This window comes from Salvelinus namaycush, chromosome 23 (genome assembly GCF_016432855.1).
Source record: "Salvelinus namaycush isolate Seneca chromosome 23, SaNama_1.0, whole genome shotgun sequence".
Taxonomy (NCBI): domain Eukaryota; kingdom Metazoa; phylum Chordata; class Actinopteri; order Salmoniformes; family Salmonidae; genus Salvelinus; species Salvelinus namaycush.
In genome coordinates this window covers 17425765-17439214 of record NC_052329.1, presented here as the reverse complement: position 1 = coordinate 17439214, position 13450 = coordinate 17425765, and the positions used below count along the sequence as shown (strand labels likewise).

At 41.4% G+C, this 13450-nt stretch overlaps 1 protein-coding gene across 2 annotated transcripts; it reads right to left on the bottom strand.

The window, feature by feature from the left end:
• Positions 1-3194: 3194 nt before the first annotated feature.
• LOC120018129 (tsukushin-like) lies at positions 3195-12081 on the bottom strand. 2 transcript variants are annotated; one of them, XM_038961132.1, is made up of 2 exons: positions 11884-12081; positions 3195-4426 (listed from the first exon to the last, which is right to left on the bottom strand). In XM_038961132.1, exons 1-2 carry the CDS (start codon positions 11890-11892, stop codon positions 3371-3373), a joined length of 1065 nt encoding a protein of 354 aa, XP_038817060.1. In that variant the 5' UTR covers positions 11893-12081; the 3' UTR covers positions 3195-3370. The 2 variants fall into 2 exon arrangements, with proteins under 2 accessions (XP_038817060.1, XP_038817061.1); XM_038961133.1 differs by lacking the exon at positions 11884-12081 and adding an exon at positions 5549-5722.
• Positions 12082-13450: the final 1369 nt, after the last annotated feature.

Genomic DNA, 13450 nt, shown 5'->3' with positions numbered 1-13450 from the left:
TAGAAAGTGTAATGAAAATCTCCATAATGCATGGAGCAAATGGCCAGCTGTGTGTGTGTTTGTGTGTATCTTATATTTTAGAATCCATTATGAAGTGCCCTGGGGATGTTGAACATGTCTCCAGAGGGTTCAGTAAGCAAATCACTGCTGCATTAAAACATCCCAGGAGAGTTGAGCCTTTGGCTCACTGATCTGTGCTCTATTGGGCTACCCTGATACAGTAGTTCTTAGTGTCATGACCCCTCATATACCTGAACCTTTTATATTGCCCTGGAGAGACATGTGGGTATCATTCTATTTCAAAACCAAAGATAAAGTAACAACCAAGGTACTCAGCAAATTGAGTCACTGGATTACATACATGTAAATAAATGGTAAAGAAAAGTTCAAGACTCCTTTGTGACTCTCTTATGACTAATTTATGCTAAGCTGATTAGTTGTATTTGGATTGCAAATGTTTTTTGTAATTTAACACCGTTCAGGTTGATCCTGGCAGGCTGACCTGAGGGAGGTAGCTGTGATTGACAGCCCTCCAACCACCCCGCCTCCAAATTCCTGCTCTCCAGGAGATGGACAAATGGCCCAGACATCTGGAACTGGTTTACTAAATGGGGCAATCCGCAGAGGGCCAAACTCTCAGAAAATCACATTTGCTCTTCTTCTTCTCTCTCTCTCTCTCCCTCCTTGGTTGGCAAAAATATATCTAAGAGTATAAACTGAAGCAAAATCATAGCAAGCTTTTCCTACAAAGCCGTACTTTTCCAGAGCAGGATGTTGTAATATAGGAGATGTAATCTGGAGTAAACCTTTTGTGGAGTCAAACTTCTTTTGGCTCTGTCTTTGGCACACGGGTCTCTTAGAATTTCAAAGGACTGTGCTTTGGCAACCACTGCAAGGAGCTGAGGGGATATCTGAATGCTCTCTGTGTCTTTAAGGAGGAGCACACAATGGAACACTCTCAGAGCACAGAGATCTGTGGAGTTACAGCCAGCCGCCATTACACAAAGTCAGGCCGTTCTCCTCCTTTCCCTCTCCCCTTCTCTTTCCCTCTCACAGACTTCATACATCAGTCCACAGTATCATGGTTCCCTGCCTGGAACTAGTGTCTCTGACTGCTTCTGTTTAAGGACCTCTCAAGACCACTAGTGTGTGTGGGTTTACAGGAGGAGTTTCAAGTAAATAAAGGAAGGATGTTAGGCAGCATGTGAAAGTAAATATAGTGTTGCGCTAGGCACTGAGGAAGACATAAGTGCTATTGTTACAGGACACACCCTGTGAGTCAGTAAAGCACACAAAATGAAATCACATGAATCCAGCTCTATGAAATACAGGGAATTCTGTGAAATTGTGAAACCCTTTTGGAGTGACAACAGTGTGGTGTGAGTTGAAACCCTGACAATTTATATATTTTCATATACAGACACACCTAGCAATTGTGGAATGCCACAGGCTGTTGGGGACAGGGTAGTAAACAAAGTTTAAAATTATTAAAAGTTAATACATTTATGTAAAGTACACAGATGTGTAGAATAATCCATCTATTTTACATCTATACAAAGTTATACACCGAATGTACAAAACATTAAGAACACCTGCTCTTTCCATGACAGACTGACCAGGTGAATCCAGGTGAAAGCTATGATCCCTTATTGATGTCACTTGTTAAATCCACTTAAAATCAGTGTAGGTGAAGGGGAGGAGACAGGTTAAATAAGGATTTTTAAGCCTTGAGACATGGATTGTGTACATGTGTCATTTAGAGGGTGAATGGCAGAACAAAATATTTAAGTGCCTTTGAACAGGGTATGGTAGTAGGTGCCAGGCGCACCAGCTTGTGTCAAGAGCTGCAATGCTTCTGGGTTTTTCACACTCAACAGTTTCCCATGTGTATCAGAATGGTTCACCACCCAAAGGATATCGAGCCAACTTGACAACTGTGGGAAGCATTGGAGTCAACATGGGCCAGCATCCCTGTGGAACGCTTTGGACACCTTGTAGAGTCCATGACCCGACAAATTGAGGCTGTTCTCAGGGGTGAAACTCAATATTAGGAAGGTGTTCTTAATGTTTTGTACACTAAGTGTATACACTATTGATAAAGAAATATAAAACAACGCAGATGTTTAACATTCAAAACAGTTCAAGTGCAGTTATGTCTCTTTCAGTCCATATTATACCACAGGGATCGCAACCAAGGCAGGTGTTCAAACATGCAGTTGTTGTTCCACGGAATATCTGAAGGATTTTGGCCAATGTAGATCCAAAGTCGATGCTGTAGAATAGCTGCGACATTTATAACATTTCAAAGTAGGGTGAATAATACAATGCATCAAATACATCACGTATAGTGTTTCAGTTAAAACACACTTCTCTGTCAGAAGAGATAAGAAAATACAGGACGAAACATGTCTGTGTCTAATAAACTGCCTGGAGACAATTTTATGTTTCGAAATAAATGGTCACGGTCATGGGAAACAGAGTCAATAACAGAGCAGCAAAAATCCTAGGTGACGTTCAAGAATTTGTTTCTGCATTGATTTGTTCAGATCACATTTCAACCCGTTGTGTAACAGCTCTTTGAAACAGAACAGGCAATGTTGACTTCCAGGTCTTAGGCCATGTAAACATGACTGAGGAAGATAGCAGGAGAATTTGTCCACAATAATATCTGATTGAAATGATAACTAGACATCCGAGGAGGGTGGTGGGAGGAGCTATAGGAGTACAGGCTCATTGTAATGGCTGGAATGGAATAAATGGAACATGGTCAAACATGTGGTTTCCATATGTTTGATGTGTTTGATAACATTCCAGATTTTCAACTCCAGACATTACAATGAGCCTGTCCTCCTATAGCCCCTCCCACCATTCTCCTATGCTAGACATACATAACTACATACTCTACATAAGATGTTTACCTTTTGGTCTGACATAAGAGTGGTCCTTGCACAGTAATGTGCATACTGATGATTGTTATGGAACATAATATGTTTCCTAGTGGCTGAGGAATCTTTTTTAGTTCCAGATCCTAAAATCTCCTTAAAAATTGGAAGAGGAAAAGCTAAATGGTTTGAAGATAATATCCATCAATGCTATTGCTGGCTTGTTACTGTAATTGAAATACATGATTTATGCATAGCAAGCATGACATGATAGTGTATCAACAGTGGATTGAAATAAATACCTCAGGCCTTCGGAATAAAAGCAAAACACAAATTTAATTAAAATTTAAACAAAACTGTTCAAATAGTAATTATCATGTTTGACGGCAATAACAAAAAGTGTTCTTTGCATATAGTGGTATAAGGCACAGTTTTAGCACTAATGTGTTAGCTAGATGTCCATACTGAAGGCAACAATCCCAACACAATCACGACACAATGCCTTTAACGTCACAGGTTAGCACCTCGTCATGTTTCTGTTCCTGTCCGAGCTGCCTGTGAAACTGGCCCTGCTTTTGAGCCCTCCAACAATGGATATTCTGGCCCAGGGTAATACTCTTGATGCTTGGCAAGTGACTTAGCATGTTATTTGGCAATGACGTTACACCAGAGTTGGACAGATTGAGCTCCTGTAGAGACACAAGTCCACTGAACACAGCTGGGCTCAGTGTCTTTAGCTTGGCATTGTTGGACAGGTCCAAGACCTGAAGGTTCTGAAGGCCTCTGAAACTGTTAGGCTGGATGTCAGAGAGCTCAGGAAGCGCACTGAGGGATAGGTGAACCAGGTCCTTGAGGTCCTCAAAGGCCCCCTCCTCAATGCGCAAGATAATGTTCCCATCCAGGCTTAGGTCCCTCAACGGGATGCCTTTTAGCTTGGGCACGGCCCTCAGCTGATTGGCTGCTAGAGTCAGGCTCTGGACATGTAGCAAAGGGCTCCTAGAGGAACTCCTGGAGACCACCGTCAGCTGGTTGTGGGACAGATCCACGTTGATTGGCTCTCCGTGACCTTTAGTGATGAACATATCGAGGTCAAACTCCCGGAAGTGGTTGTGGCTGAGGTCCACCTCGGCCAGAGGGAGGCCAGAGAAGCAGCCCTCATCCAGGCCCTCCAGGAAGTTGTGGCTGAGGTCCAGAGACTCCAGGTAGCGCAGCCTGGACAGGGCCTTGGGGCTGACCATGGAAATGCGGTTGTTGCTGAGGTCCAGGCTGACCAAGGTGGTATAGCCAGGTCCAGAGAGCATGTTGTCGGTCAGCAGGGACATGGAGTTGGAGGACAGGTCCAGGTGGGCCGTGTCCAGGGGGATGGGGATGGGGCTGGTGCCCACTCCCCTGCAGTCCACCCTGGTCAGGCTGAAGCTGTCGAACAGGCCGAAGCTCTCCACCTCACAGTGGCAGCTTGGGTGGCAGTTCTTCACAGCTCCAGCCTGGCCATGGACAGCCAGGAGCAGCCACAGACTAACACACAGGGGGAACGCCATCATGCTCTGAAGGGGACACAAATACAAAACAAAGATGTTACTTCTAATGTATGTTTGGGCTATAAACAAATGATATATTGTAGTGACTAGCAGATATCTGAGAAAAGGTCAATGGAGAGATACATGGAATACGTGACTAGTAATCTAATGTCTTCCATTCTTTCAAATGAAAAGGAACAGCTAATTGGATATTATTCTGTGACCCAAAATAAACAAACACAGTATATGGGTCATTAACAGCACTCTGCATCATCCAGTGAACAGAGCAACATCCTGATAAACTAGAGGAGATTGGGGCTCCATAGACACTACAGGGAGTAAAAAAATCTCTGTGAATCACAATGATATGCACTCCATTACAGGGATACATTAAGGATATAAATACATACAGCTAGCGTTAAACACATCATGCATAAATATAATCTCTACATACACATTAAATACAAAATAAATATGACAAATGTGGTAATGGCCATAAGTGACTAATTTATTTTTTATTTAGCAGACACGTTAGCAGTATTCCTTCCCTCAAGCCGCTTCTCTGAACAACGTAACAAAGATTACTCCCGGAACAGACAGTAAATGTAGTGTTAGAAAACTCTAATGTAGAGTTTTTCCCTTTCAAAATGCCACCTGTTACCGGAAACACGTCAAGCTTTCCTTGCAACACACACCAACAGCCCTAATTTCTCTTTTCCTTGGGCTCCCAATGGATTTGACCTCATTTTCTTGATCAAAGAGCTCATTTCCACTTCTTTTTCTTAGTTTACAACACAAACTATTCATGGTTGTGAGGATGCAAAAGGAGACATCATCACTCAAGGTCCTTATAATATCTGTGTCTCATCTCTAAAAGTGCTTACACTGGGAAGAAAGAAATGTGACTTTAGGAGAGTCATCATCAGTCTGCTCCAAGCAGACAGTTCTGTATTAAGATGTCTGAGACACCAGTAGCTACTCATTAGAAAGTTCACATTTACATCTTAAGTACTGTGTGTCAAATGGCACGCATTGATGACTACCGTATCCAAAATAACAATGGAATGCCAGGCAAAACAGCTAACCCTGAAAACATGTAAATATGTTTAATAACCAAGCAATAACTAAAACAGAACATGCACTTCATACCTCTATTTTCTGTTGTTGTCACTAGTCTCCTGTTCACTCCACAGCGCTAGATATCAGACTGAGAAGAAGGCTGGTGGTTCACAGGACTTTTGTTTCCGAACCCACCTAACCCGCGTCCTTTGTGGAGGTAAATGATCTGCTCCTAAACCTATTAGTTCACTTGGCAGCAACACTGCCATAATGAGCAAAGCACAGAGTACCCACACGCAACACATGGAAATTGTGCAAAGGTTAAAGGGGCAATCAGCAGTTTTACTTAGAAATTAATGATATGTACCCATTGAGTACTTTAAAAGAACATAACTTAGAAATGCCTCATGAGCTTAGTTCAATTGTTGTACCCCATCAGAACCCAAAATATAAGCTTGTTTTACTCCAATGTTTGTAAACAAAGTAAATGTAAACAAACACTGCATTGCCTAAAAACATGGATAAAACTATAATTTTGATGTCATGGATGGTCTGTCCTATAACTTAGTCTTTGAATTTGAGAGTGGTAACATTTTTTTAGCCCCATCCCAACCGCTTTTTACCGAAACAGTGGTGGGGAGACCGGTTTGATATTGTTTAAACAGCTCATTGCTGCTTTAACAATTGTAGTTGTATAACAACTGAATAAGCGTTCACTGGTCAGGACGTGTATACCCAAGCATGACCCAGCAGAAAAGCCATTGAAGGGTTGATCATTAATTTGTGCAGTGGGCCAAGGTTAGGTACTGTATAGTCTGTGGAAGGTTGTCACATCAAGCTTTCGTGCAGACAAATTACCCTCTAGTGGCCTCATGGGTGGAAGGTTATTACTTTGCCAAGATAATGCATCCACCTGACAGGTGTGGCATATCAAGAATCTGATTAAACAGCATGATCATTACATAGGTGCACCTTGTTCTGGGGACAAAAGGCCACTAAAATGTGCAGTTTTGTCATACAACAATGCCACAGATATCTCAAGTTGAGGGAGTGTGCAATTGGCATGCTGACCACAGGAATGTCCACCAGAACTGTTGCCAGATAATTTAATGTTAATTTCTCTACCATAAGCCTCCTCCAATGTGGTTTTAGATAATTTGGAAATACGTCTAACCAGCCTCACAACATTTCCCAGTTATTCCATGGCCTGCAGGTTTGGGATGCTCTGGATCGTCGTGTACGACAGCGTGTTCCAGTTCATGCCAATTTCCAATACAGCCATTGAAGATTAGTGGGACAACATTCCACAGGCCACAATCAACAGCATGATCAACTATGTGAAGGAGTTGTGTCGTGCTGCATGAGGCAAATGGTGGTCACACCAGATACTGACTGGTTTTCTGATCCATGCTCCTACCTTTTTTTAACAAGGTATCTGTGACCAACAGATGCATATCTGTATTCCCAGTCATGTGAAATCCATAGATTAGGGCCTAATGAATATACACTGCTCAAAAAAATAAAGGGAACACTTAAACAACACAATGTAACTCCAAGTCAATCACACTTCTGTGAAATCAAACTGTCCACTTAGGAAGCAACACTGATTGACAATAAATTTCACATGCTGTTGTGCAAATGGAATAGACAAAAGGTGGAAATTATAGGCAATTAGCAAGACACCCCCAATAAAGGAGTGATTCTGCAGGTGGTGACCACAGACCACTTCTCAGTTCCTATGCTTCCTGGCTGATGTTTTGGTCACTTTTGAATGCTGGCGGTGCTCTCACTCTAGTGGTAGCATGAGACGGAGTCTACAACCCACACAAGTGGCTCAGGTAGTGCAGCTCATCCAGGATGGCACATCAATGCGAGCTGTGGCAAGAAGGTTTGCTGTGTCTGTCAGCGTAGTGTCCAGAGCATGGAGGCGCTACCAGGAGACAGGCCAGTACATCAGGAGACGTGGAGGAGGCCGTAGGAGGGCAACAACCCAGCAGCAGGACCTCTACCTCCGCCTTTGTGCAAGGAGGAGCACTGCCAGAGCCCTGCAAAATGACCTCCAGCAGGCCACATGAACTGTAACTAAGTCAAATCTTTGAAATTGTTGCATGTTGCATTTATATTTTTGTTCAATATATATAGTGTAATATTGGGATGCAAACTCAAAATTGAATACATACTATATTTGACATGGTACAAGTGTCTTCTTTTTTTAAAGTCTAACCATGTGTGAGAGGTGTATACTTTTGTTTCAAATTAGATGTGTTTAAGACTACCAAGAAACACTGGGTGACCCTGATTTAGCCCACAGCAGTAAAATGTTGTAAGAGTTATCAGGTATGTTAATCCTAGATTGCCTACAAAGGATACAGAAGGTTATTATGTAACAGGGGATGTTGGATAATCAAAAAGGAAATCTGGAATACTTTAGATTCAACATGAAGACTGATGTGGTAAGCTGCCCAGAAACTCTGATATACTCAACTGGAGCTGTTCATGTTGTGTGGCAGTTGAGTCAGTTTATTCTATTAATGTAAAAAAATAAAAAATAATAATCATGCAAGTTTGTACAGAATTTCAGTAATGTAGCAAAATATCATCCCGCAAAGATCCATCTTGGATTTCCATATATACTAAACCAAAATATTAACACAACATTCAATAATTTCAACGATTTTACTAAGTTACAGTTCTTATAAGGAAATCAGTCAATTGAAATAAATGTATTAGGCCCTAATCTATGGATTTCACATGACTGGGCAGGGGCGCAGCCAGTCAGAATGAGTTCTTCCCCACAAAAGGGCTTTATTACAGACAGAAATACTCCTGTTTCATCAGCTGTCTGGGTGGATGGTCTCAGACCATCCCGCAGATGAAGAAGCCGGATGTGGAAGTCCTGGGCTGGCGTGGTTACACGTGGTCTGCGGTTGCGAGGCCGGTTGGACGTACTGCCAAATTCTCTAAAATGACGTTGGAGGCGGCTTATGGTAAGGAAATTAACATTCAAATCTCTGTCAACAGCTCTGGTGGACATTCCTGCACTCAGCATGCCAATTGCACGGTCCCTCAAAACTTGAGACATCTGTGGCATTGTGTTGTGTGACAAAACAGCACATTTTAGAGTTGTCTTTTGTTGTCCCCAGCACAAGGTGAATCTGTGTAATGATCATGCTGTTTAATTGAACCTTTATTTAACGATGCAAGTCAGTTAAGAACAAATTCTTCTTTACAATGAGTCTACCGGGGAACAGTGGGTTAACTGCCTTGTTCAGGGGCAGAACGACAGATTTTTACCATGTCAGTTTGGGGATTCGACCCAGCAACCTTTCGGTTACTGGCCCAACGCTCTAACCACTAAGCAGCTTCTTGATATGCCACACATGTCAGGTGGATGGATTATTTTGGCAAAGGAGAAATCCTCACTAACAGGGATGTAAACAAATGTGTGCACAACATTTGAGAGAAACAAGCTTTTTTTGCATATGGAACATTTCTTGGATATTTTGTTTCAGCTCATGAAACATGAGACCAACACTTTACATGTTGCGCTTACATTTATGTTCAGTATAAATAGCTCAGCTTCCCCGTCTTGAGTTGTGCCACTCTGTCCTCGGTGTGTGAAAGAGAGAGAATGGGTTTTCTTTGGATTTGTTGACTCAAAGCCGGAATCCCCCCTACCATACAAGATAGGGCAGATAGCCAAAATAAGTAGAAGATATCAAATGACGGTGTATTTCCCCTTAAACAAGATCAATAGATTTATTATGCTTCTGGTTGCCACAAATCCAAGATAAGGTATGTATCTTTCATGAGGTTTTGTTTTCACAATACTAGATGAACTTTTACTACTCATTTGTTTCCATTTTAATAAAAACAATTACTTCAACAGGGAATCATCCTCCGCCATCCTCCCATCCCACGTTTACAAGCCTGCATACTCCCCAGACACGGACTACACCCTGCCGCTATGACATCGCTTGTCCATATATGTATATATTCTTAATGCCATTCCTTACTTAGATGTGTGTGTATTGGGTATATGTTGTGAAATTGTTAGATATTACTGCACTGTCGGAGCTAGAAGCACAAGCATTTCGCTACACCCGCAATAACATCTGCTAACCATGTGTATGTGACCAATAAAATGTTATTTGAGTGACTAACTTTATTAGAACACAGATGAGGGGGCAGTCTAAAGCCATGCAGTGGGAATCTGTGGCTAAAACGAAGTGCTCATTTAGTTCAGAAGTCTATTCTACTACATTGGTGCTAGCTAGTGTATTTTCCCACTCTCTTCATTGTCCATGTATGTTGTCCATGAATACATCTGCTGCTCTTTTACTGGGGATATTGAACTTATCCACACCAGGTGTTCCTCTCATCCTTTCACCAATAAATTACAGCAAACAGTAAATGGCTGTTAGCCCAGACTTACAATCAGCCCACTATAATTACTTGACAACTACGGCTGTCCGCGCCTCAACTCTCCTCAGGGGAAATTGTAGGCCACAAACACATCTCACTTTTAGGATCTTGTCTTTCAACATGCTTATATCCTCAAAAGACACCATATACATTTCATCTGACTTTCCGTATTCTTTAACGCTCAACATGTGAGTAATGCTAAGCTACAGTGGGGCAAAAAAGTATTTAGTCAGCCACCAATTGTGCAAGTTCTCCCACTTAAAAAGATGAGAGAGGCCTGTAATTTTCATCATAGGTACACTTCAACTATGACAGACAAAATGAGAAAAAAAATCCAGAAAATCACATTGTAGGATTTTTTATGAATTTATTTGCAAATTATGGTTATATACTTTTTTGCCCCACTGTATGTGGGAACTGGGAATTATGTTTTATTGCATTTTCCAGTGTAATTTGATGTCCTGGCATCGGAGGATGGTTTGAGCCTCATTAGAATAGGTCTAAGTAGGCCTTTGCAATGTTGCTCATACCTGATCTCTGCAGCTCAGACAGCAGGTCTATCACAGTTCAGAAGCATTCTCCATGTGATGGAGAGTACACTACCAGAAAAAAGGGTTCCAAAAGGGTTATTTGGCTGTCCCCATAGGAGAACCCTTTTTGGTTCAGATAGCTCCTTTATTTCCCTAAGAGTGCATTTTACCAGCTAAATCCCAAAGTCAAAGCCTACAAACAATTTAATTAGGAGAGATTGTGTGGGCACGCTAATCCATTTAAGCCAAATTAATGCATGACATTAAGAAGAGCCAGGTTTAATGTGAGCTTGAAGTAGTGCAGAAAACAGTATAGGCTAGTCTCATCAGGACAACAAGTCCTCAGTTTCCATGATTAATAGGATTGAACTATTGCACAGGCTATATGTCAGTGTTGCCACCGTAGGGTTAAAGTTTACAAAGCATTTCAAGACTTCAAAAGTGATCTTATCTCAAGATGAGTTCCACACCATCTGTTGTGAAGATCCAGCTAAATGACTCAATCCCAATTATATGGAAACGATGGGCACAAATTTGATAATTTCAGACACTAATTTCATAATTTCAGATGGGCCTATCTTTTCCATTCATTTGGTATTGAGGAATACACAGTATGGTGCATGGGTGGCATTGGGTGAGTCCCCCGTGGATGGTGGTCTCTGAGCCCTCTAGCTATGTCACAATGGGACGCCGGAATATCGCGTCCTAGCGTCAGTGGACTATGATTTAGTTTAAAACATATTATATAGATATGGCATGCAATTATCTCAATATTAAACCTATTTTGAGTCATGAAAACTTAGATTTAGAGTGAATTCTTCAAAAAGTAATAATCGTTAAGCCATGGCAATGTCTTGCTTGCATTCTTTAAATAAAGTCTGATTCAAAGCCCTGTGCATGCATTTCCACATAGGGTGACTAAACGCCCCTTTCAATAAAAAAAGCGGTATTTAAGCGCAATATGAACTGCCCTCGGTGAGTAAAACAAGGCTAGCAAATTGACTTCGTTTGCCGCTGGAGATCAAATTTCCTGTAGCCGTGGCAAACCTCGCCTTACCTTGCAGCCTGCCGACTTTTCTGAGACTGTCAAACTCATCCGTGTGGTACCTGAGAAATGAATCAAATCTCATATGTACCAGACTACTCCCAAGTCCCGCCACCTTCTTCTGTCAATTATCACTCGACTTGTCACATTTCCATGAAGCACATCACTCAACCAAGTTTTACGCATTTGGCCCGTGAATAAGTATTCTTCAATGTTTTAAGTACATGATTATAAGTGTAATTAACTAATAGGTACAATTTGCACATAATAGCCTATCAGAGGAGGAGCGCAGTTTTTCTGAGAAATCAGAAATATGATCTGACCTCCGTCGTTCCAAGGCTTGAAAACCTTGAAATCCAAAGAAAAGTTTAAAATACCGTTGATAATAAGAACTATTCTAACTTGTTCACACATTTCTGACATACCTTTACCATGAAATAGGAATTTAGACCGTTAGCTCTCCTGGACAATCCAGTTTACTTCACCACGCCAAGGAATCTTGCAAGAGACTCAACCTCCGCTCCCATTTTTGTAAATCCCATATCATTGTGCGGTTCAGGCAAATTAGAGATTTCTTGCGGTTTTATATTAACTGGCAGTGCTGCAACTATCTATCCTGACTTGAGGTCGAGACGAGACTCCCCAGACTTCTTCGTAGAGCACTGAAGTCCAGATAGGTTTCCGCCAGCATCGCTTTGAAGTCGGACACGAAAGAGGCGCACTCCAGTGGCGAGACTGTTGCTTCCGCGACCGACATGAAATGATTCTATTGTTACAGATACTCTATGAAGAATGTTGTGCAATAGAGCCCCACAGTGGAGGTGTCGTAATACCCATAATACATAGGGGTCATACAGGGAAATTGTTCCAAATGTATTTCCACCATTTATTTTTCCCAAAGGGGATTTTAGAAACGCTTAAAATAACGGCTGCGTTTCGTGTATGCTTACACCGGTGTGACGTTTGGATGACCATGCAAATCTCTCTCAGGCAAGGTGACTTTTCTCAATATTTTTGGCTCCATTTACTCTCAGATTCGAAAAGTAGACATCATGCAAAACTACAAATCCCTGCAAGCTCCTGCACATCATCTCTAGCCGACACCTTTGCTAACAGGTATTATGTAAATTAAAAACTTTCACAAGACAGTTCACAGAATTGTCCATTTAAAGAAATGTAGCCAATTTATTGATTACTCCATTTAGCTAACATTAGAGAGTTAATCTAGAGATGATCATCTATGCCTCGAATCGACAGTCTCGTCCAGATCATCTTGGCAAATGTAGTTCTTTATAATAGCCACATTAGCAGCTAATTAATGTGTGTGTGGGGGGGTAAATTCAGTCAAATATATTGATAAATGTCACCTTGTCCTAGAGAGAGATTTACACGGTTATCAAAACATCATGCAGGGTAAGCCTACACGAAACACAGCCCTTATTTGAAGTGCTTTAAAATCCCATAGTAAAAAATTGTGGGAAAACGATTGGAACCATTTCCCCGATTGACCGCTAGGTTTTATGGGTATTATGACTCATACTGTGGTACTCTATAGGATGTCTGTTTTTACTCGGGCAATGATGGGGTTCTACTTTAGGAAATATAGCCCTTTTGGCTAAAATAAATTGAGAATATTTTTTGGTACTTGCGCACCTTAGGGAAAATGTGGCTGATGATGAAAATGGAAAATAGGAAACCCCAAATAGATTATAGATACTGTAAGCTACAGACAGTAGGCTATCTAGAAACCCTCTATTATTAAGGGAATGCTTAACAGAATTTCACAATGTTATGTAGCCTTTAGCCTAAATCTTAAGATAGCTTTTAGGAAATCTAAGTAATAAAAGGCTAAATATTTAGTTTGGGCAATGGCAAACATCCCCAATAATGCAGACTAATGGATGCCATGCTTTTAGTTTTTTATATTTACTGCAGCCTCAATGTGGTGATGAAGGCCATCCATAGCAACTGACAAATGGTTGATGTAGACAT